General features: G+C 50.2%; 1 protein-coding gene across 2 annotated transcripts in view; it reads right to left on the bottom strand.

Moving 5' to 3' along the window:
- The window catches only part of FABP3 (fatty acid binding protein 3), a 12,243-nt gene extending 2,414 nt beyond the window's left edge, over positions 1–9,829 (bottom strand). The window contains exons 1-3 of one of the 2 annotated variants that reach the window (XM_003800754.3): positions 9,475–9,829; positions 2,265–2,437; positions 272–373 (exon numbers count right to left, since the gene is read on the bottom strand). In XM_003800754.3, the coding sequence (XP_003800802.1) occupies positions 272–373; positions 2,265–2,437; positions 9,475–9,547 (348 nt within the window). In that variant the 5' untranslated portion in view covers positions 9,548–9,829. Of the gene's footprint in view, positions 1–271; positions 374–2,264; positions 2,471–9,474 lie in introns of both variants that reach the window. The other variant, XM_023507456.1, reaches the window with a different exon arrangement.
- Between the last annotated feature and the right edge of the window lie 12,022 nt (positions 9,830–21,851).

Below are 21,851 nucleotides of genomic sequence, written 5' to 3'. Positions count from 1 at the left end.
CTCAAGCGAGTCTCCTGCCTCCGCCTCCCAAGTAGCTGGGACCACAGGCGCCCGCCACAACGCCTGGCCATTTTTTGGTTGCAGCCATCATTGTTGTTTTTTGGCGGGTCCGGGGTGGGGATTCGAACCCGCCACCCTAGGTGTACGTGGCTGGTGCCTTAGCCGGTTGAGCCACAGGCGCCGAGCCAGAACCTTGGCTTTTTAAGACAGGCTTAGCTAAGGGGCTGTAATAGTTACCAATTATATATGGCTCCAAAGTTGCCCATCTTACCAGGATAAGTTTTCCATCACTTAGCTCCCGCACAAGTGTTGTCTCTTGCCCGTCCCACTTCTGCAAGTGGACAAGTTTGCCTCCATCCAGTGTCACAATGGACTGTAGAAGAGAGTAGAGGTCTGAGCTGTGATCTGAGGGGTAAGATAAGGTCTGGACAATGGGGCTATAGGTGACACAGCCTCTGACTCAAACTAGTGATAGTGCTAGGATCAGAGCTCAGGCAACCCACTTCCCACATAGCACCACAGTGTCTAATTCACTTGCAGCCTCTGCTCCCCTACTGCCTTGCTCTGTGTGTGTGGGGGGGGGGGGACTAGGTATATAAGGCAAGTAGGGAGAGGCAGGCAGTATAGTAGAGCCAGACATCCTGGCTCTGAGAAGTGCCACAAGCCTTTATGACTGACCTGTGTTCTAGGTGATGCCCACAGATCTACCAGTTGGTGCCCCTGAGAAAGACCAGCTGAGGGGGAATAGTCCTGAGAATGTCTCTCCAGCCTTGCTATCTCACATAATGTCTAAAAGACCTTTGGTGATAGAAGTTAGACTTTCTGCCCTGTATTCCTACACCTCTTCTTGGTCCACGTCATGTTATCCCTTTAGCTGACAGGAGGGCAGCAACTTCAAGGTCCTGGGACTGGGTGCCCTTGGAGTGTTCCTCAGCCCTCAGTCAAATGTTTACTTAGTCCTCTGTGTGCTGCCAGCCTACATCATCTCGTTCTCATTTGGCAGCTCTCCGAGGTCGCTTTTTTTCTAAGAATTTGGGGGTTCTAAGGTAGGCTAAGGGGTCCTGATTGAGCAGGGTTCCATAGCAGAATCTGAGAAGCTGTGTGTATTTGGGGATGGGGAAGATAGGGTCTATTTCTTGGTGTGCTGTCCTCATCTCACTACATTCCTATTCCCCTAATATTTTTGCATACTCAGAGCAGATATTTAGGCCTCCAAAGGATAACTGTTGTGTTTAATTGGTGTTCTTGCCCCTTGAGAAGGGGGGAAAAGTCCAAGAAGATAGGAGCATATGTGGTGGGGCAGCCACCTTTATCCAAAGTAGGCTGTCATCTTTGGGCACCATCCTCAGCTCTGCTGCCAGCCTCCTGCATTATCCTGAGTTGGGGCTTCAGCTCTTCTTCCTCCTCAAGGAAACCAGACCCTACCTGTCCTTTCTAGAGACAGCTATGAGGAAGGGGAAACAGCTGAGGGGCTGAATGATAATATTACAATGGAGAGGACACTGCTATGAGGGCACTAGGTAGAGGTCAAAGCATCTAAGTTCTCCCTCCCCTGTGCCTGACTCAGTGTTGGCAGGCCTCAGGCCACCTGCCAAGACAAAGCCCTGGGCAAGGGGGGCCAAGGTTTGGTGAGAAGACGCTGCTGACAAACCCATGACAATGTAAATGCCCCTGGAACACAGCACTTCATGCCTGTCACCGGGCAATGTTAGAAATAGTCAAGGTTATTGGCCAAGCTTGGGAGTTAGAGGTTGAAGAACCATCTGTGTAGTTCTCAGCCTCTTTCCCAGATGCCTGCTTTGCTATTAGAAGCCAGGATGACCTCACTCAATGGAGGTCCCTGGCTTCTGGGCATCTTTCCTTAAAGCACTTCAGGTCACAGCCTTGGCCACATAACTCTCCCATCTATGGAAGGGGAAAGAATCCAGACCTTCTGCATACCATGCACAAGGTCACCCAGTTGGAACTAGAGTAGACACTGAGGTCAGAAGACTATCTGGGCTCTGTGCTGCCTTTTGCAAGGCAGCTAATCAATGCTTCCCGAGAAAGGAGGGAAGAAAACAAGAGGACAGAAATAACATGTATTTAGTACCTGTGACCTTCTAGCACTACACAGGCTTTATTAACCTTGTTTCATTTAATAGCCGGCACCTTGTTTCATAATAGCCGGCACCTCAGTGCCAGATAAGGAAGCAAAGACTACCAGCCTATTTTCCTTCGGGTCTCAGCACCCTCCATCCCCACCGCCCGCTTCTCTGACTCACCTTGACCTTCCTGTCATCTGCTGTTGTCTCATCAAACTCCACCCCAAGCTTAAAGCTGATCTCTGTGTTCTTGAAGGTGCTCTGTGTCCTTAATGTGATAGTGTCCCCATTCTTTTCGATGATTGTGGTAGGCTTGGTCATGTTGGCCACCTGCCTGGTAGCAAAACCCACCCCTGAGGGCAGGCAAAAGGTAATGAGTAAGTAGGCTGAAACAGAGAGCAGTATACAGGAGCTCAGTGAATAACTCTCAAGCCTGGGTGTGTGCAAGAGGAAGACCATAGCTCAAACTCCTGGGCTCAATTGATCCTCCCACCTCAGCCTCCCAAGTAGCTGGGACTACAGGCACATACCACTATACCCTGCTAATTTTCTAATTTTTGTAGAGATGAGTCCTTGTTATTTTGCTCAGGCTGGTCTCAAAATCCTAACCCCAAGTGATCCTCACACCTTGGCCTCCCAAAGTGCTAGAATTAGAGGAATGAGCCACTGCACCCAGTCTGCATGGCTGTTTTTATTTATTTATTTATTTTTTGAGACAGGACCTCAAGCTATCCCCCTGGGTAGAGTGACATGGCATCACAGCTCACAGCAACCTCCAACTCCTGGGCTCAAGCAAGTCTCCTGCCTCAGCCTCCCAAGTAGTTGGGACAACAGGCGCCTGCCACAACACCCAGCTATTTTTTGGTTGCAGCTGTCATTGTTTTGGCGGGCCTGGGCTGAATTCAAACCCACTACCTTAGGTATATGTGGCTGGCGCCTTAGCCACTTGAGCCACAGGCGCTGAGCCAATTTATTTATTTTTGAGACAGAGTATCAAGGTGTTGCCCTGAGTAGAGTGCTGTAGCAACCTCCAACTCTTGGGCTTAAGTGATTCTCTTGCTTCAGCCTCCCAAGTTGCTGGAACTGCAGGCGCCCATCACAATTCCCTGCTGTTTTTTGTTGCAGTTGTCATTGTTGTTTCAGCTGGCCCAGGCCGGGTTTGAACATGCCACCCTTGGTATATGTGCCCAGTGCCCTACCCACTGAGCTACAGGCGCCCCCCTGCAAGGCTGTTTCTTTTTTTTTTTTTTGAGACGGAGCCTCAAGCTATCCCCCTGGGTAGAGTGCCATGGCATCAAGCTCACAGCAACCTCCAACTCCTGGGCTCAAGTGAGTCTCCTGCCTCAGCCTCCTAAGTAGCTGGGACTACAGGCGCCTGCCACAACGCCTGGCCATTTTTTGGTTACAGCCATCATTGTTGCTTGGTGGGCCCGGGCTGGGGATTCCAACCCGCCACCTTAGGTGTATGTGGCTGGTGCCTTAGCCGCTTGAGCCACAGGCGCCAAGCCAAGGCTGTTTTTTAATTTAGTCTTCCTCTTAGTTCTGTGGGGTGAACAGAGACTATTGATTTCATTGGGCAGGTAAAAACTTGAGGACCAGCAATGTCATAGCAAGTCAGTGGCAGAGCTATGAGTAGAATAAACTACTAAGTGCTTTTTTTTTTTTAAGAGATAGAGTCTCATTTTATTGCCCTTGGTAGAGTGCTGTGGCATCACACAGCTCACAGCAACCTCCAACTCCTGGGCTTAGGCGATTCTCTTGCCTTAGCCTCCCGGGTAGCTGGGACTATAGGACCTTACCACAATGCCCGGCTATTTTTTGTTGCAGTTTGGCCAGGGCCAGGTTTGAACCCACCACCTCCGGTATATGGGGTCGGTGCCCTACTCACTGAGCCACAGGTGCTGCCCTACTAAGTGCTTTTTTTTATTTTTTAGAGACAGAGTCTTACTTTATCACCCTTGGGTAGACTGCTGTGGCATCATAGCTCTCAGCAATCTCCAACTCCTGGGCTTAGGCAATTCTCTTGCCTCAGCCTCCCAAGTAGCTGGGACCACAGGCACCCACCACAATGCCTGGCTATTTTTTTGTTGCAGTTTGGCTGGGGCTGGGCTTGAACCTGCCACCCTCCTACCACTCTTGGTATATGGGACTAGCGCCCTACCACTGGGCCACATGCGCCACCCCCTACTAAGTGCTTTTTGTGTGATAAGAACCATATACATGCTATCTCCTTCAGTCCTTCCTGTCCCTCTGAAGACTGTCTCCACTTTACAGATGCAAAAACCAAGATACAATACAATTAAAGCCCAGGGTCACAAGCACAAATCTGAGTTTGAAGGCCAGAAGTTGTCAAGCCACAGTAGTGGTGTCAGGCCACAGTAGTTGTCAAGCCATACCCTGAAGAAAGAAGGAAAGTGTGGACTTTGCATTCCAAAGCCTTATGAACAAGAGTTTGCCATTTTTCTAAGTTTTTACCCTTATCCTAGGAAGCATTAGTTTCCCCCATACATGGCAACTTGACATTTTCCAAAGCCTTTATCTGTGATCTGGGAGGTAAGTACAAAAGGCATATTTGTTCCATTGTATAGATTTAAGAGAGGCCTAAAGTGATAGCAACAATGAGTTGAGGCTCAAACTCAGGTCTCCTGACTTCCAGTCCAAGGCCCTGTGGTATCTCTCTTGACCCAAGCATAGCTTCTTTGGTGAGTACTGGGCAAAGTCCTAAGTTTCCTGCAAGCAAGTGAAAAAAAAGAATTCCGCCAGGTGAGGTGGCTCACACCTGTAATCCTAGCACTCTGGGAGGCAGAGGCAGGTGGACTGCCCTGAGTGCACAGGTTGGAGACCAGCTAGAGCAAGAGCAAGACGCCCTCTCTTAAAAAATAGCTGGGTGGGCTTGGTGCCCGTAGCACAGTGGTTACAGTGCCCACCATATACACCGATGCTGGACGGTTCGAACTCCACCTGTCAGCTAAACAATGACAACTGCAGCAAAAAATAGCTGGGTGTGGCTGAGTACCTGTGGTCCCAGCTGCTTGGGAGGCTGAGGTAGGAGAATGGCTTAAGCCCAAGAGTTTGAGGTTGCTGTGAGCTGTGACGCCACAGCATTACACACCAAGGGTGACAAAGTGAGACTATCTCAAAAAAGAACTCATTATGACTGCTCCCTCTCCTTCAGCAGTCTATACTGAGCTATCCTCTAAGGCAACAGTGAAGCAGAAGGCAGCCCACTGTGGTAAGGTATTGTGTGTAGTCTTCAAATTGTGTGCCAGGCTTCATAGTGCTTCCAGAAAGCCAGGTAGTTTGCACATGCCTGACATGCATTGTTTTACTTACTGCTTTTCAGAGCCCTAGCAGGTAGGTTTTATTATCCCCAATTTACAAATGAGAAGAGTGAAGTGTCTTGTCTAAAGTCAAACAAGGAGTAAGTTATTGAATTAGATTTTGAACCGAGGCTCTAAAACTTCACTATTCCCACTGGGCCATTCTGTCATACACACTCAATCCACGCACCAAGGCTACCAATTGTGCTGTGATCATTGGTACTAGGCTGAGCCTCTTTGTCCTCTGAGAACCCAGAGCAAGAAGGGCCGGGGATGTCGCTACAGTTGTGCAGATGCCAGCCCACCCTGGCCAGCCAGTGAGTGACTTGGTCCTACCCTCTGGTATCTGTGAGTCAAGGCCAATCACTCTGCCCAGCGCAGAGCAGCAGAGCCTTATCGCCACGCCTGGAGATCTATTTGCTTAGGAACTACCCAGAGGTGTGGAGTGTTTGATGAAGGAAACCACTGTGGGTTGAATAAGGGACCAAGCCAAAAGAAACTAAAAAAGGGGGCACAGGCACCGCCTCCATATTCCAAGGGTAGCGGGTTTGAACCCGGCCCCAGCCAAACTGCAACAAAAAAATAACTGGGCATTGTGGCGGGCACCTGTGGTCCCAGCTACTCGGGAGGCTGAGGCCAGAGAATTGCCTGAGCCCAGGAGGTTGCTGTGAGCTGTGATGCCACAGCATTCTACCAAGGGCGATAAAATAAGACTCTGTTTCTTAAAAAAAAAAAAAGAGATGACAGAAAAGGGGACTCAGGAAGAGCTAAGTTCTATTTAGAAACCAAAGCTGGAAAAAAAATAAAAAAGAAAGAAATGAAAGCTGAGAAGTGAACCTGAGACTTTCCATCAGTATGATGTAGAAAGCTGGATGGAATCTTAGCCCCCTAACATAAGCTGCCCAAAGACACTGGGATAGGGAGACCAGGCCCTTAGCCCAAGTTGGGGTAGAAAAAGGGAAGAACAGTGGTTGATAAATTTGCTGCAGCTCAGTCAGACTCAGCTCTTTGGCCCAAATGTCTGCTTTGGAAGAAAACTAAACCTGGGCCTTCCAACTTCCCCAGCAACTGCTTGGGTGAGGGAGGGGTAGAAATAGCAATTGTTTCTCTAAGAATGGCTGCTACCTGGAGTCAGTGGGCATAATGCCCAGGGTAGTGTAGGGGCAATTGGGAGCTTTGACCTTAAGAGTCACACGTGTGGGCCCTGTTCCAAGAAAGAGTTAGGTGCAGATTTGAGAGGTGTATGGAGAGGACTTCCCACTCCTCTGCACTATCTGCCACAGACCTGCCGTCCTTTCTGGGGAGGAAGGCATGGACTCCAGCTCAACCATGAACACCATTCCAGTTTTTCCTGCCCCACCCTGGGGCACTAGGATAATCTCATAGCTGGGAATTCCAAACCAGAAGGGAAAAGACTGAGGTCAGTCATGAGCTAAGCAGTTCCTACCACTCTTTCCACTCCTGGGGCCTATTGGGTGGTGGAAAAGCTCTAGGTTACCAATCTAGGAGCTCTAAAAATTTATGTCAGTTCTATTGTGAAATTAATAACACTATTCTCCTGTTTCAATTTCCCTATCAAACTAGGCTAGGGGCTTGGCACCCGTAGCACAGTGGTTACAGCGCCAGCCACATACACCAAAAGTGGTGGGTTCAACCCAGCCCAGGCCAGCTAAGCAACAATGACAACTGCAACAAAAAATAGCCAGGCATTGCGCAGGCGTCTGTAGTCTCAGCTACTTGGGAAGCTGAGGCAAGAGAATCGTCTAAGCCCAAGAGATAGAGGTTGCTGTGAGCTGGAAGCCACACCACTCTACCGAGGGCAACAAAGTAAAACTCTGTCTTAAAGACAAACAAACAAACAAACAAAAAACTAGGCAAGGTATGGTGATCTACAAGGTTCTCATCTGTAAGATTCTTTGAATTTGAGGTCTTCCCATTCAAACACCACAATAGCGGCTCAGCGCTTGTGGCTTAAGTGGCTAAGGTGCCAGCCACATACACCTAAGGTGGTGGGTTTGAATCCAGCCTGGGCCCGCCAAACAACAATGATGGCTGCAACCAAAAAATAGCTGGGCGTTGTGGCGGGTGCCTATGGTCCCAGCTACTTGGGAGGCTGAGGCAGGAGAATCACTTGAGCTCAGGAGATGGAGGTTGCCATGAGCGGTGATGCCATGTAACTCTACCCTGGGGGACAGCTTGAGGCTCTGTCTTTAAAAAAAAAAAAACCAAACACCACAATAGCTATGTACCTCCTAGACCAGTGACCCTCCCTGTCTTTTTTTTTTTTTTTTTAGAGACAGAGTCTTACTTTATTCCCCTCGGTAGAGTGCTGTGGCATCACACAGCTCACAGCAACCTCCAACTCCTGGGCTTAGGCGATTCTCTTTGCCTCAGCCTCCCAAGTAGCTGGGACTACAGGCATCTGCCACAAAACCTGGCTAATTTTAGAGACAAGGTCTCACTCTGGCTCAGGCTGGTCTCAAAACTCAGGCAATCCACCCTCCTTGGCCTCCCAGAATGCTGGGTTATAGGCGTGAGCCACCGAGTCCAGCCTTCTTTAATGGGTCTTGACCTTGCTTTGCACCCCAGAAATCCAGTGGCTTTCTCCACCCTTCCCCTCACATAGGTGGCAGAGCCACAGTTGTAGGAAAGGCCCAGCTGATAATGGGCCTTTTGCCCCACCCGACCACTAGGCTCATGGACAGTGTTTAGGGCAGTGTTCTCAAACTTCCTAATGCTGCAACCCTTTAATACAGTTCCTCATGTTGTGCTACTTCATGAAGTAGCAACAAAATTTTATGGTTAGGGATCACCACAACATGAGGAACTGTATTAAAGGGTCACAGCATTAGGAAGGTGGAAAACCACTGGTTTAGGGCCTGGTCACGCATCTCTACAGGACAGGGTCAGGCTGAGTGGCGAGAAAGAGTGCATCCTTCAGCAACAGTCCTCTTCCCTAACCCAACATGGAGAGACAGAGATTGTTCCTAACTGCAGGTCCCTGTCTCACCTCCCTGGATTCAATGTACTGATTCATCATTTTTACCCCACTGCTCAACCTCCTAGGGGTGCCTACTTCTTTAGGCCATAGTACACTCCCTATCCACCCCATTTACTTGGTGGGTTGAAACCCCACTCACGCTCCTGCTCTTTTTCTCCCTGGCTTGCTTCCCACCTATTATCCAAGCCCCTCTCCTATCTCCAGATCATACTCCTCTCTTCGTTTTTTTTTTTTTTTGAGAGGCAGTCTCACTCTGTTTTCCCTGGGTAGAGTACACTGGTGTCATTATAGCTCACAGCAACTTCAAACTCTTGGGCTCAGGCTTGGTGCCTGCCCATGCTCAGTGGTTAGGGCTCTAGCCACATACACCAGGGCTGGGGGGTTCAAACACAGCCTACTAAATGACAACTACAAAAAAAAAAAAAAAAAATAGTTGGGTATTGTAGCAGTCGCCTGTAGTCCCAGCTACTTGGGAGGCTGAGGCAAGAGAATCTCTTAAGACCAAGAGTTTGAGGTTGCTGTGAGCTGTGGCGCTATAGCACTCTACTGAGGGTGACAAACATAGTGAGACTATGTCTCAAAAAAAAAAAAAAAACAGAAAACCAACCTTTTAGGCTCAAGAGATCCTCTTGCCTCAACCTCCTGAATAGCTGGAACTAGAGGTGCCCACCACAACGCCCGGCTAATTTTTGTATTTTTAGTAGAGACGGAGTCTCGCTCTTGCTCAGGCTAGTCTTGAACTTCTGAGCTCAAGCAATCCACCCTCCTGGACCTCCCAGAATGCTATGATTACAGGCGTCAGCCATGGAGCCCAGCCCACCGCTCTTCCTTGAAAGCGTCTCCCACATGGAAGGGCACAGCTGTCTTCTTCTTGTGCCTCCCTACCTTGGTATCCCTCTTGCCAGGTTCTGGCACTTCCATGCCCCACCCCCGCCCCCAATTCCCCAACCTCGACGAGGAGAGATGCTGCAGGCATGCAGGGCTTTGCCCAAGAAGGGGCGCTGTGTGGGGCTAAGCATGAGGTCAGCCGTTTCCCAGCCCAGCATCCCGAGCCCCGCGGCTTGCTTACCGATTGACTTCATGTAGTCATCGAAATTCTTGCTATCCACTAGCTTCCAGGTACCCACGAAGGCGTCCACCATGGTGATGCTGGGCTAGGTTGAGAAAGCAGCTACAAGAAGACAGGCGTGCAAGCACTCCACACTGGCGGCTCCCTGCCGGAGCTGCCGCTTTAAATAGCCCTTGCGTCACATGATGAGCTGTGGCCCACGCCTCCGGCTCCCGAAATAGGAAGCCCCAGGCTAGGGCTCACCCTAGAGGGGCTGGCTGCCCATCCCCCAACCTACCAAGCAGGGAGGGGACCAGCCAGTGGTGCCCCATTTGCCTGCGTCAGCGTCAGTGCTGGTTCCTGGCTTCCAAGTCCCCGCCGCAGGCTGGCAAGACTTGCTCCCTTCCCTGGCCGCGAGGCGCTCTTCGCTCTTCGAAATCTGAGAAGAAAGCAGCTGGACACTGGGCTGTGAGCCACGGCGTGTGCCATGGATATCTGTCCCTTAGTCCTCCGAGCTTGGGGTCAGAGAGGAGATGAGACTAGAGGAAAAAGGAAACTTGCCCTTGTGCTGGTGCCCACACCAGAGAAAGTGCTGGTTGATTGTTCTGGCACAGGCATCCTTGCTCACCTTGTTTTACAGGTGAAGAGTCTGAGGCCCAGAAGGGAACTGATAAGAAATGAGGAGAGGGTGGATTGGAGCCCAGGTTGCAAGCCTGGTGGTCTAGCTGGCTCCTGAGCCTGTGCTGCCCCACCCCTCCCACTGCCTGGTGGCCGGGACAGTCACCAGGAACACCGTCTGCGCCTGAGCTACCAGTGTCCTGACCTTCATTTGTTCCGAGCCACTGCCTCAAACGTGCGTGCCCCTCCCTTCGGAATGTCTCCTGCAGGCAACCCTTTCCCCCGCCCCTCCCTGTCCGACCCCCCTTCCAGCAAGTGCTCCCCTCTGGGCTTTTCTGACCTCTTAGCACAGCTTTGGCTCAGGTTGTTCCCCCCTCACCCTTCTTCAGGAATTCTGCCAGTTCATTCAGCTCTTCAAGGCCACCTGCCTGATTGCTGCAGCCCCCACCTACTGCCCTTTCTCTGACCTCTCTCTGCAGGACAGCAAGCAAGCCTGAACTTTCACAGAACTTGTCACTTCCTAAAAAGAGCCTACTATGCAGTAGTTTGACACTTTACTGTTCACAAAACACTTTCAATAAAAATAAGACCCACTTTGGCAGGCACAGTGACTCACATCTGTAATCCTAGCACTCTGGAAGGCAGAGGCAGGTAAATTGCTTGAGCTCAGGAGTTCAAGACCAGCCTGAACAAGATCAAGACCTGTCTTTACTAAAAATAGAAAAACTAGCTGGGCACTGTGGCAGGTGCCTATAGTCCCAGCTATTCAGGAGGCTGAGGCAAGAGGATCACTTGAGCCCAAGAGTTTGAGGTTGCTATGAGCTATGATGCCAGGGCACTCTACTCAGGGCAACAGAGTGTCTCTCTCACACACACACAAAAGACCCACTTTGTATTGATACCTATTGCATGCTGAGGGCTTTAAGAACATTGTCTCATTGGACTTTTATTTACTTTATTTTTTTGACAGTCTCACTATGTCGCCCTGGGTAGAGTGCCGTGGCATCACACCTCACAGTAACCTCAAACTCTTGGGCTTAAGCAATTCTCTTGCCTCAGCCTCCCAAGTAGCTGGGACTACAGGCATCCTCCACAATGCCTGGCTATTTTTTGTTGCCGTTGTCATTGTTGTTTAACTGGCCCGGTCTGAGTTTGAACCCACCACCCTCGGTGTATGTGGCTGGTGCTATAACCACTGTGCTATGGGTGCTGAGCCTCATTGGACTTCTAAAACAAAATCCATGAAGTAGGTGTATTATTATCCGCCCCCCCCCTTTTTTTTTTTGTGATTTTTGGCCAGGGCTGGGTTTGAACCCGCCACCTCCGGCATATGGGGCCCGCACCCTACTCCTTTGAGCCACAGGCGCCACCCTACTATCCCCTTTTTACAGATGAACAAAGTGAATCCCTAAGGAACCCATTCATTACTTCAGCAGTTATTAAAGCACCTACTTTGTGCCAGCCCTGCTTTTGAGAGAGACAATATGGAGCAAGACACTTAATTAGTTCATCTCTGGGGAGCCAAACACAAAACAAGTGTGGTGACTAAAAGGAGGCCTGGGCTCAGTGCCTATAGCTCAGTGGTTAGGGCACTGGCCACATACGCCGAGGCTGGCAGGTTCAAACCTGGCCCAGGCCTGCTAAACAACAATGACAACTACAACAACAACAAAACAGCCAGGTGTTGTGACAAGCGCCTGTAGTCCAGCTACTTGGGAGGCTGAGGCAAGAGAATGGCTTAAGCCCAAGAGTTAGAGGTTGCTGTGAGCTGTGACGCCACAGTACGCTACTGAGGGTGACATAGTGAGACTCTGTCTCGATAAATAAATAAATAAAATAATGGCTTGGGGCCTGTAGCTCAGCAGCGAGGCCACCAGCCACATATACCAAAGCTGGCAGGTTCAAATCCAGCCCAGGCCTGCCAAACAACAATGACAACTACAACCAAAAAATAGTTGGGCATTGTGGCAGGCACCTGTAGTCCCAGGTACTTGGGAGGCTGAGTCAAGAGAGTCACTTAAGCCCAAGAGTTTGAGGTTACTGTGAGCTGTGACACCATAGCACTCTACTGAGGGTGACATAGTGACCTTGTCTCAAAAAAAATAAAAAAATAAAATAAAAACTAAAAGGAGGCCTGTCCTGACCTGAGGGCTCAGGGAAGGCTTCCCAGAGGAAGTGAGGTATAAATGAATTGCTGAGGGGTAGAAGGAGGCCCTGCACACAAGGAAATGGTGCTGAGCTGAACTTCAGCCAGCAGAGGCCTGTCCCAAGATGGAACCACCAACACAGAAGCCAGCACAGGAGCCCTTGGGGCAGCGAACTCTGCCATGCCCACACACACAGATATAGTATGGTGGGCCCAACTTCTGGTGGGCCTTTGTTTCTCCATGTACAAGTCCCAAGTCCTTTCTTCCCTTCCCCGAACTGGGAAGGAGGCCAGGGAGGAAGAGCCCTCTTTCCCCAAGGTCTTGATTCTTTTGGGCAGTTCAATTGCTAGAAGACAGAGAGGCCCATTTCTGCCAAAGCTATAGGGACAAGCATCAGGGCTGAGGTCTTCACTGTTGGAGGTGCCAGGTGTGGAAGGAATTGGGGTAGTTTCTGACTCAGAGTCACAGCCTTCAGACACAAGGCCATTCCTCTCAAGGACTGAGTGGAGTGGTCAATGCTGTCTCCTTGCATGGTCCTGTGGTCCTCACAATGCAGTGATGGAGAGCTGGGGCTAGGCTGAAGCTGTTGGCAGATAGATCCGTATTCCAATCTGGGTTTCATTGGGTACTAGCTGTGTGGCCTTCAGCAATTCACTTAAGCCACTCAGTTTCATCTTTAAAATGGAGGGGTTGGGGCGGTGCCTATAGCTCAAGGAGTAGGGGGCCAGCCCCCTATACCGGAGGTGGCGGGTTCAAACCCAGCCCCGGGCAAATAAATAAATAAAATGGAGAGGTAATGGAATTAATTGAGATAATACATTTAAAACGCTAAGCATGAACTAGGCAAGGTGGCTTGTGCCCATAGTCTCAGCCACTTGGGATGCTAAGACTAAGGATCACTCGAGGTCAGGAGTTAGAGAACAACACAGACTATATAGCTAGGTTTTGTCCCTAACAATATAGAAAATGAAATGCTGAGTATGGTTGACCTAGTAAATGTTCACTGCTATTGTGCTTCATGCTGCTATTGTTGCTCTCTCCCTGGATAGCACAGGACACTAAAGCCTAATCTGAGCTCTGCCCCTCACTGCTGGGTCAGTCACCCTAGGCAGATTGCTTTGCTTTTTCTAATCCTCAATTTGCTTATTTCTAAGATGGGATTAGGAACTGCTACCGCTGTGAAGAAGGGGCTACAGAGGTCTTCACGAAGGGGGGCACTGCCAGAAAATCCCTTCCGTCCTTCTCTCGGGGTCTGTCCAAGTTGTGCAGCATGGGGCTTTGAGGAGCTCTAGACAAACTTTTGACCAACTCCCCTCACTGCCCTACCCCTACCTCTCCACCATGCTCAGATCTGGGTCACCAAGGTTGACCCATAAGCCACACCTCATCTCCTTTCCGCCTGATTTTCATCCTTCTCCCTTCTAAGAATGTACATTTCTTCCCTCATCCCTCTAAATGCCTGCATCCTTCTTGCTCTTTTATGCTCACTATATTTGGGGGAGAATGTGAGCCCTGTCCCTGTTTCTGTTCCCTCTTCCTGCCCTTGGCAGATTCAGATGTGAACATAACATCTGGCAGGCACCAGGACCAGTGCCTGCCAAGAGCAGCATCTCTCCAGTCCTCACCCTATGGTGATGTCACTGTTCTATGTTTCCATGGCAACCACAGGCTGGGAGGATGGAGAAGAGGAGAGATGAGTAACCAAGAGTGAGCCAATGAGATGAGCTGGCAGTACCGGATGATCCATGGGGCCATGGGGAGGGGGAAGAGGGAGGCCTGCTCAGCATCCTCAGCCTAGACTCTCCCTGCCTCCACTAGGGAATGTGCTACTAGCACTGAAAAGAGTCTAGATAGAGAGGCCAAAGAAGCTGAGCTGTAGACTCCACTGACCCAGGAACATGGAGACCCTCCTTTTGCTCCTTGAGAGTCTCAGTCTGTGGATGCCACCTCACCCCTAATACCTAATTCCTAATAAACTGGGATTTTTTTTCCTTTTGCTTAGGATGGTGGTGGGGCTCTCTCTGTCTCTACCTGCCATGGAATCAGCAAATCTTAGACAACCCTTCTTTCCATACCCTTCACGACCCTCCCCTGTTCATGGTATACAAGAAGCAGAACCTTTAGAAAGAGGCCTGGTTCTAAATTCCAGGCCTGCACTGCTTAGCAGGAGAATTGGAACAAGCCCCCTTTCCCTTCTGAGTCTCTTTTCCTCCCAAATAAGGGAAGGCTATCAGCTTCTCAGGCTTATCATGTAACAAACGGAAAGCCTAATAGTCAATGAATAGTAACTCTCTTGCCAGGTCCGCTTTCCAGATCTCCTTCACAGGACAGTTAAATGAGCCAAGGCCCTGTGACCCAGAATCAGTAGAAAAGGATCCAAGTATATGGCCAACTCCTCCCTGCAGTCATGGAGTGGCCTTCAGATATTACAGATAAGTTTCCTTATCACTCCCTTGCTCGCTCTCTCTCTTTTTCTTTCTTTCTTTTTTTTTTTTTTTTTTAGACAGAGTCTCAAGCTGTCGCCCTGGATAGAGTGCTGTGGTGTCACAGCTCACAGCAACCTCAAACTCTTGGCTTTAAGCCATTCTTTTGCCTCAGCCTCTGAAGTAGCACCCACCACAACACCCAGCTATTTTTTGGTTGCAGCTCTCATTGTTTGGCAGGCCTGGGCTGGATTTGAACCCACCAGCTCCGGTGTATGTGGCTGGTGCCCTAGCCACTGAGCTACAGGCACCGAGCCCTCTCTTTCTCTTTAAATAATTCTACCAATCTTAACTGAGCACTGCCTATGGCCAGGCACTGCTGGGCTCACTGGGGATCCAGGGTAAAAAAGGAGAGCCACAGGCCCCTGCCCTCACTGAGCTTACAGTGTAGGGGGGCTGTGGCCACAAAGGGTGGAGTGGAGTGTTCTTTCTGCCACTAGGAAATCTGCTTCCTTGTTCCCAAGAGTTCTAGATACTCTGAGTCTGAGAGAACAAAAGATGGCAGAGGGGAAGGTTTACTCAACACCAGTTTGCTTCTAAGAAGCTATAGCCTGTGGCAGCATGCTCCTGGGAATGAGAACAATAGCTCTCAGTGCCTGAGAGAGGGAGACAGCTCAGCTTAGCCTTCTCAGAAACCGGCCCATTCTCCTGTTGCTTAAACTCTTTACCCTGGTCTCATCCATTTCCTTGGTCTCATTTACTACTAAAATCCTGTTCCAAGAAGAGTGAGATACTAGCGTTCAGTTTATTGAATGAATAAAGGAATGTGTGAATCTTTCTACTTTCTGGTTTTAACAGCTCTGGAGTGAGACTCACTTGGGTTCCCACCTTGCCCCGTCATTTTTATATCAGCTCTGTGACCTAAGGCGAGTAATGATCTCCCAAGTTCTCAGTTTCTTCATTTTTGAAAAGCATATCACTGGGCTGGGTGAGGTGGCTCACACCTGTAATCCCAGCACTTAGGAGGCCGAGGTGGGTGGATTGCCTGAACTCAGGAGTTTGAGACCAACCTGAGCAAGAGTGAGACCTGGTCTCTAAAAAATAGCTGAGCATTGTGGCGGGCGCCTGTAGTCTCAGCTACTTGGGAGGCTGAGGCAAGAGAATGGCTTGAACCCAAGAGTTTGAGGTTGCTGTGAACTAAGACACCAGGGCACTCTACCCAGGGAGACAAAGTGAGACTCTATCTCAAAAAAAAAAAAAAAAAAAAAGACTCAGCACCTGCAGCTCAGTGGCTAGGACACCAGCCACATATACCCAAGCTGGTGGGTTCTAACGCAGCCTGGGCCTGACAAACAACAATGACAACTACAACAAAAAAATAGCTGGGCATTGTGGCAGGCGCCTATAGTTCCAGCTACTTGGGAGGTTGAGGCAAGAGAATCACTTAAGCCCAAGAGTTTGAGGTTTCTGTAAGCTGTGACGCCAGAGCACTCTACTGAGGGTAACATAGTAAGACTCTGTCTCAAAAAAACAAAAGGCTCGGCGCCTGTGGCTCAAGTGGTTGAGGCGCCAGCCACATACACCTAAGCTGGCAGGTTCGAATTCAGCCTGGGCCCGCCAAACAACAACAGCAGCAACCAAAAAATAGCTGGGTGTTGTGGCGGGTGCCTGTAGTCCCAGGTACTTGGAAGGTGGAGGCCGGAGAATCTCTTGAGCCCAGGAGTTGGAGGTTGCTATGAGCTGTGATGCTGTGAGCTGTGATGCTGAAGCACTCTACCCAGGGTGACAACTTAAGACTCTGCCTCAAAAAAAAAAAAGTTCAAGTCCAGTCTGAGCAACAGCGAGACCCTGTCTCTACTAAAACTAGAAAAACTAGCCAGATGGTGTGGTGGGTACCTGTAGTCCCTACTTGGAAGGCTGAGACAAGAGGATCACTTGAGCCCAGGAGTTGGAGAAAGCTGTGAGCTATAGTGCCATAGCACTCTATCCAGAGCAACTGAATGAGATTGTCTCACAAAGAAAAAAAGAAAAAGACACGCTTCCCTTGAAACAACCCCTAGTCTCGCAACCCACACACTCTAGCTCAGGGGTCCTCAAACTTTTTAAACAGGGGGCCAGTTCGCTGTCCCTCAGACTGTTGGAGGGCTGGACTGCGGGCCCAGGGACAAGTCAGCTGCTAAGCAGGACAGGCAGCGGCAGCAAAAACATCTGGCAGGGCCGGATAAATGTCCTAGGCTGGCTGCGTGTGGCCGGCTGGCTGCGTGTGGCCCGCAGGCCGTAGTTTGAGGACGCGTGCTCTAGCCCCTGCCTGCCTCTCCCACTTTTCCACACTGCAGCCACTCTAACCTTTTCTGCTTGAAGGGGCACCATGTTTCTGTCTTGCTGTTTGCCTACAAGCTCTTCCTCCCCAACCCCGTCTCTCTTTTCCTTAACTCCTACTCACTTTTCAGCTTTCAGCTTAACTGACCTGCCTCTGGGCAGCCCCATCTTCCCTATCATAGCATTATCCTGTTTTCATGAGGCCATTTATTTCAGAGTTGTCTTTGACATTATACTGGAGGCCCTTAGAGGGCCAGAACCTGGTCCACGCTACTGCACGTGTTTGTGGAGTGGTGAACAGTCTCTCCAGAGCAAAGAAAGCCACTTGTTCTCTGTCAGCCTTCTCTCTCTGTTTTGAAATTCTGATCCCCCCCCCTTCTCCACCACTCTCAATTTTCCTCCTGCCAAAGTATCCTGTCCTGTGTCCTCTTTCTCACTCCTCAGGTTCTCCCAGGTGAGAATTACCTTCAAAATGCATAGTGGTAGCCTAGATCTCAATGGCAGCTTTCTTCAGGGACAAAGCTGTTTCCAGGGAGTAATTAAACCAGCCCCAGATTTTGGGCCTAACCCTGGCTCCTGCCCCCAAACTATAGTTTCCTCCTCTATCAAGTGAAAAAGTTGCCTCTGTAACAATTCACATAACCTCTAATATCGGGTTAGGTAAAGTATAATTAGGTAAACTTTATGCTTACAGAACTGCATCTCACATCACCCTGAGGTCTCAGGCGCGTTCATGTGCGGTGTGGCCTGGCTTCCCTACTATCTCCTAGCATCAGACAGTGCATTAGCCGGCCCTGAGTTCACTCTGTTCAGGAGGATTCAGGCAGCTCCAGGAGGCCTGATGAGCTTGGTTGCTGTGGACAGATGACTACTATGTGCCCTTGGGAGAGGACAGCTGGCAAACCATGGCAGAAGGCTGGCAGGGAATGGATCTTGGCCTCAGGAGTCTGGGGTCAGGTGTGTCTAGGAAGTAGGTATGGAGTCACTGCTGTCAGTGTGGCTTTTGTAGTGCCTGGGATCTTGGGAGTTGTCTGGGGAGTTGGTGGGACAGTGCCTCTGGGATCTGTGGTAAAAAAAAAAAGACAATAGATAGGAAAAGAAAGGAGCCCATTTGCCCATTTTCAGAAAGAACTGGGTTGTCTAGGGGTGAGCAGGACTGCAGCCCTGTGAAGGATTTCCCCTTTTAAGGGTGGGAAGTGGGATGACAAAGAGGTTAGAGAGTGGGATCAAAGTCGGGAAAAGATAAGGTCAGCTGAACCGGGTTGTCCTGTCCCTGGAGTGAGACCATCCAGAGCAGGGCTGAGAATAGGCAAGGGTGGCATTAGGAGTGAAGGGCCTGCTTATGCTGGGTACCCCACACTCTCCTTCCACTTGGTGAACCAGTGTATGATCTGTCAGGGGTAAGGGGGAGGAGGTGTAAAGACCACTGGCAGGGAAGTGGGAGACGTGATACCTGTGCAAACACCGACAGTCAATCTCTCTGTGCCCTGTTTCCTCCTCTGTGTGATAAGGATAATCAGGTTTAACCTTTCAAGGCTGTCAGAAGGAACAAAATGAGATTGTTGGTGTAGAAAAGTTTAGAGAAGCTTTGTGTGCTGTACGGTTTGGTGCAGAGAGTTATTGCTAACATTGATGCAGCACTTACCAAGTTCTAGGCACTGGACTTAGCAGCTTTTTATCTTTCAACTCACGTAACTCTGACCATAACCTAGTGATGTAGGCACTAGTGTTCCCATCCCTGATTTACGCATGAGAGCCAGGATTCTGGACCCAGGCAGACCTGCTCTAGCATTTTCATGGCTTAACCACTATTCTACACTGGCCTTCCCTGTGACAGTCTTCACCTTGCCTTGCTCTGTGACCTTGGACCAGTCTCTTTTCTTCAGTGTCTCCGACTCCATGGTTGGGGTTGGGCCAGATGATCTTTTCAATCTTCCAACCACTGACACGAGGTGGCTCAGGAAAGGAACTTCCAAGTGGGGAAGAGGGCGAGGTGGGGCCAGAGCAGGGAGAGGGCAAATTTTCCAGTTTCCCTGCCCCTCATCAGTGGGTAGGCTGGCAGACTCCCCTTTACCCTATAAATGGGGCCAAGGGAGCAGGTGATACTCAGCGCCGGCCTGAAATAATCATTGGTCACTGGGTGCCAGTGAGGTCTGACTGCCAGGGCTGCTTGCCAGAAGGCAGGGCTCTTCTGCCTCAGCTAACAGACCCCATAGCGGCCCAGGCAGCAGGGCCACAGCCTGCCAGTCCCACACTCCAATCTCTTGCTGCCCATCCTGGGCCCCTGCCCCCTCTTCCAGCATCAGTTCATCTGGGCACCAGGCTGGTCTGGGACAGAGATGGGGCTATTTCTAGATGTCCTCCCTGTCTCCTTGGCCTGGGCCTCCAGCCAGTTCAGGCCATTCCCATGCACATGTGTGCACACTTTCTCTCTCTTTTATTAAACTTGACTGCTACTGGTTTCGCCTGGCCCCAAGCTGATTACTGACAACTAACAGATGACCTAGACTTGGTCTCTGTTCTCATAGAGACATGGGAGAAGTGGATGTGTCTATAACTCTGACAATATAGAAAGGCTATCACTGTCACAGAGGGCTGTCCCAGGGGAGGGAGCCACTCACTCTACCAGGCTCCACACAGGAGGTACCCTTTGGGCTGGGTCTTGAAGGTGGGTACATAGGATTCTGCTCAGTGTGGGGAGAGGAACTGGGAAGAGAAGGAATAGTTGAAGGAGAATCAGATTTTCCTGATAATTGACGTGGGGTGAGGGCAGAGGACAAAAATGGCAAATGATGAGAATGGAAAAATAAGGTTAGAGCCAGACAGAAGAAGGCCTTTTCCATCTATCATTCCCAAGTCTGGCCTTTCTTCAGAAGGCCATTGGGAGTCATTGAGAGTTTGAGGCAGGGAGCTCCATGATCTGATTCATTTTGTGGGAAGTGTTCTCTGGCTACTGTATGGAGGCTGGAATGGAGATTGGTTAAGAAGTATGGCAGTTGGCTTGGCACCTGTAGCACAGTGGTTACGGCGCTGACCACATATACCCAGGCTGGCAGGTTTGAACCTGATCTGGGCCAGCTAAAACAAAATGACAATTGCAACAAAAAAATAGCTGGGCATTGTGGTGGGCACATGTAGTCCCAGCTTCTTGGGAGATTGAGGCAAAAGAAGTGCTTAAGCCCAAGATTTGGAGGTTGCTGTGAGCTGTGATGCCACTGCACTCTACGGAGGGCAACAGTGAGACTCATTCTCTTTTTTTTTGGAGACAGAGCCTCAAGCTGTCCCCCTGGGTAGAGTGCTGTGGCATCACAGCTGACAGCAACCTCCAACTCCTGGGCTCAAGCGAGTCTCCTGCCTCTGCCTCCCAAGTAGCTGGGACTACAGGCGCCTGCCACAACGCCTGGCTATTTTTTGGTTGTAGCCATCATTGTTGTTTGGCAGGCCCAGGCTGGATTCGAACTCGCCAGCTCAGGTGTATATGGCTGGTGCCTTAGCCACTTGAGCCACAGGCGCTGAGCAGAGACTCATTCTCAAAAAAAAAAAGAAGTGTGGCAGCCATCAGGTCCAGGAAGCCTCACCCACACCTGTGCTGCAGGGAAGGAAACAGTTCTGCTACTTAAAGGTGTGGCCTGGCCACTGCACACATCTCTTAGCGACACCTAACTGCAAGCAAGACTGGAAACTTTTTACTCTTATGAAGAGAGAATTGGTATCAGGGGACTGGAGGTCTCTTATCAAGTGGTTCAAAGTCTTTCCCTGAAGTCAGATTTCCTGGGTTTAAGTCCCACCTTACTATTTACCAGCCATGCAAGCAAATTATTTACCTCCATGCCTTTTGTCTCATCATGTACCATGAGTTAATAATACACACCAAGTGCCCTGTAAAGAGCCTGGAGTATAGCAAGGCTCAGAGCTGCTTTAAGTTTCTAGGAAAAGAAGCACTCGGGGCAGGTGTTGCCTGAGTCCCCAGGTACAGCTGAGGCACCCACATGGAGGGCAGATGTCTGCCTGGGGCGATCAGGTCTATACCTTGTACCTTTGGACACCTTCCCTCAAATCTCATGGTTTAGCTGAGTCAGAAGATCCTGGTAGCAGGGGCACAGGGCTCCCAGGAAAAGAAAGGAGGGTCAATTTTAGAAAGAATTTAAGAATGGGTAGCTTCAGAAGCTTCAGAGGCAGCTCAGCCTGGAGCCCCAGATCTCCCAGGACTGTGAGCAGGATGGGGAGGGGAAAGTGGATAGCCAGTTTTGAGTCAAGGTCACTTGAAGCAGAGCTCAGACTCGTAGCTGGTATGTGACCTCAGGACTCCAGCCACCACTGGAGTCTTCCCATCTAGAAGCTAGGGCTCACTTCTCTTTGCCTCAATGACAGGTAATTGTGAAGATGAGATGTCAGTCCTAGCTCTACAACTGGCTTGTACCCTGCAGAGCTCAGCACCTAGGAGGGATGTGTCGGCCACAGATGACAGTGCGCCCCCTCCTGGGGAAGACAAGCATCTCCGCTCAGTCCCACGGAGTGTGGTGGGCCAGTCCTGCCTTCCTCCTCGCTTGACCTTCCTTCCTTTCCCCAGGCTACTAGTTGTAAAATAAAAATGAGTGAGATAAGAGAGTAATGTGGGAGGGAGAAAAGAGGCTAGGAGGTTTAGGGTGAGGGGAGAAAAGGGCAGGGAAGGGGATAACAACTTTAGGAAAAGGCAGAATGGTAAAATTGAGGGCTCAAGACCAGGGAAATGGCTCGGCGCCTGTGGCTCAAGTGGCCAAGGCGCCAGCCACGTACACCCAAGGTGGTGGGTTCGAATCCAGCCCGGGCCCACCAAACAACAATGACGGCTGCAACCAAAAAATAGCCAGGTGCTGTGGCGGGCGCCTGTGGTCCCAGCTACTTGGGAGGC

The sequence above is a fragment of the Otolemur garnettii genome, unplaced genomic scaffold (genome assembly GCF_000181295.1).
Source record: "Otolemur garnettii isolate 467f Iridium unplaced genomic scaffold, OtoGar3 scaffold00184, whole genome shotgun sequence".
Lineage (NCBI taxonomy): Eukaryota > Metazoa > Chordata > Mammalia > Primates > Galagidae > Otolemur > Otolemur garnettii.
The sequence above is the reverse complement of the archived record's forward strand: the minus strand, read 5'-3'. Positions and strand labels throughout refer to the sequence as shown.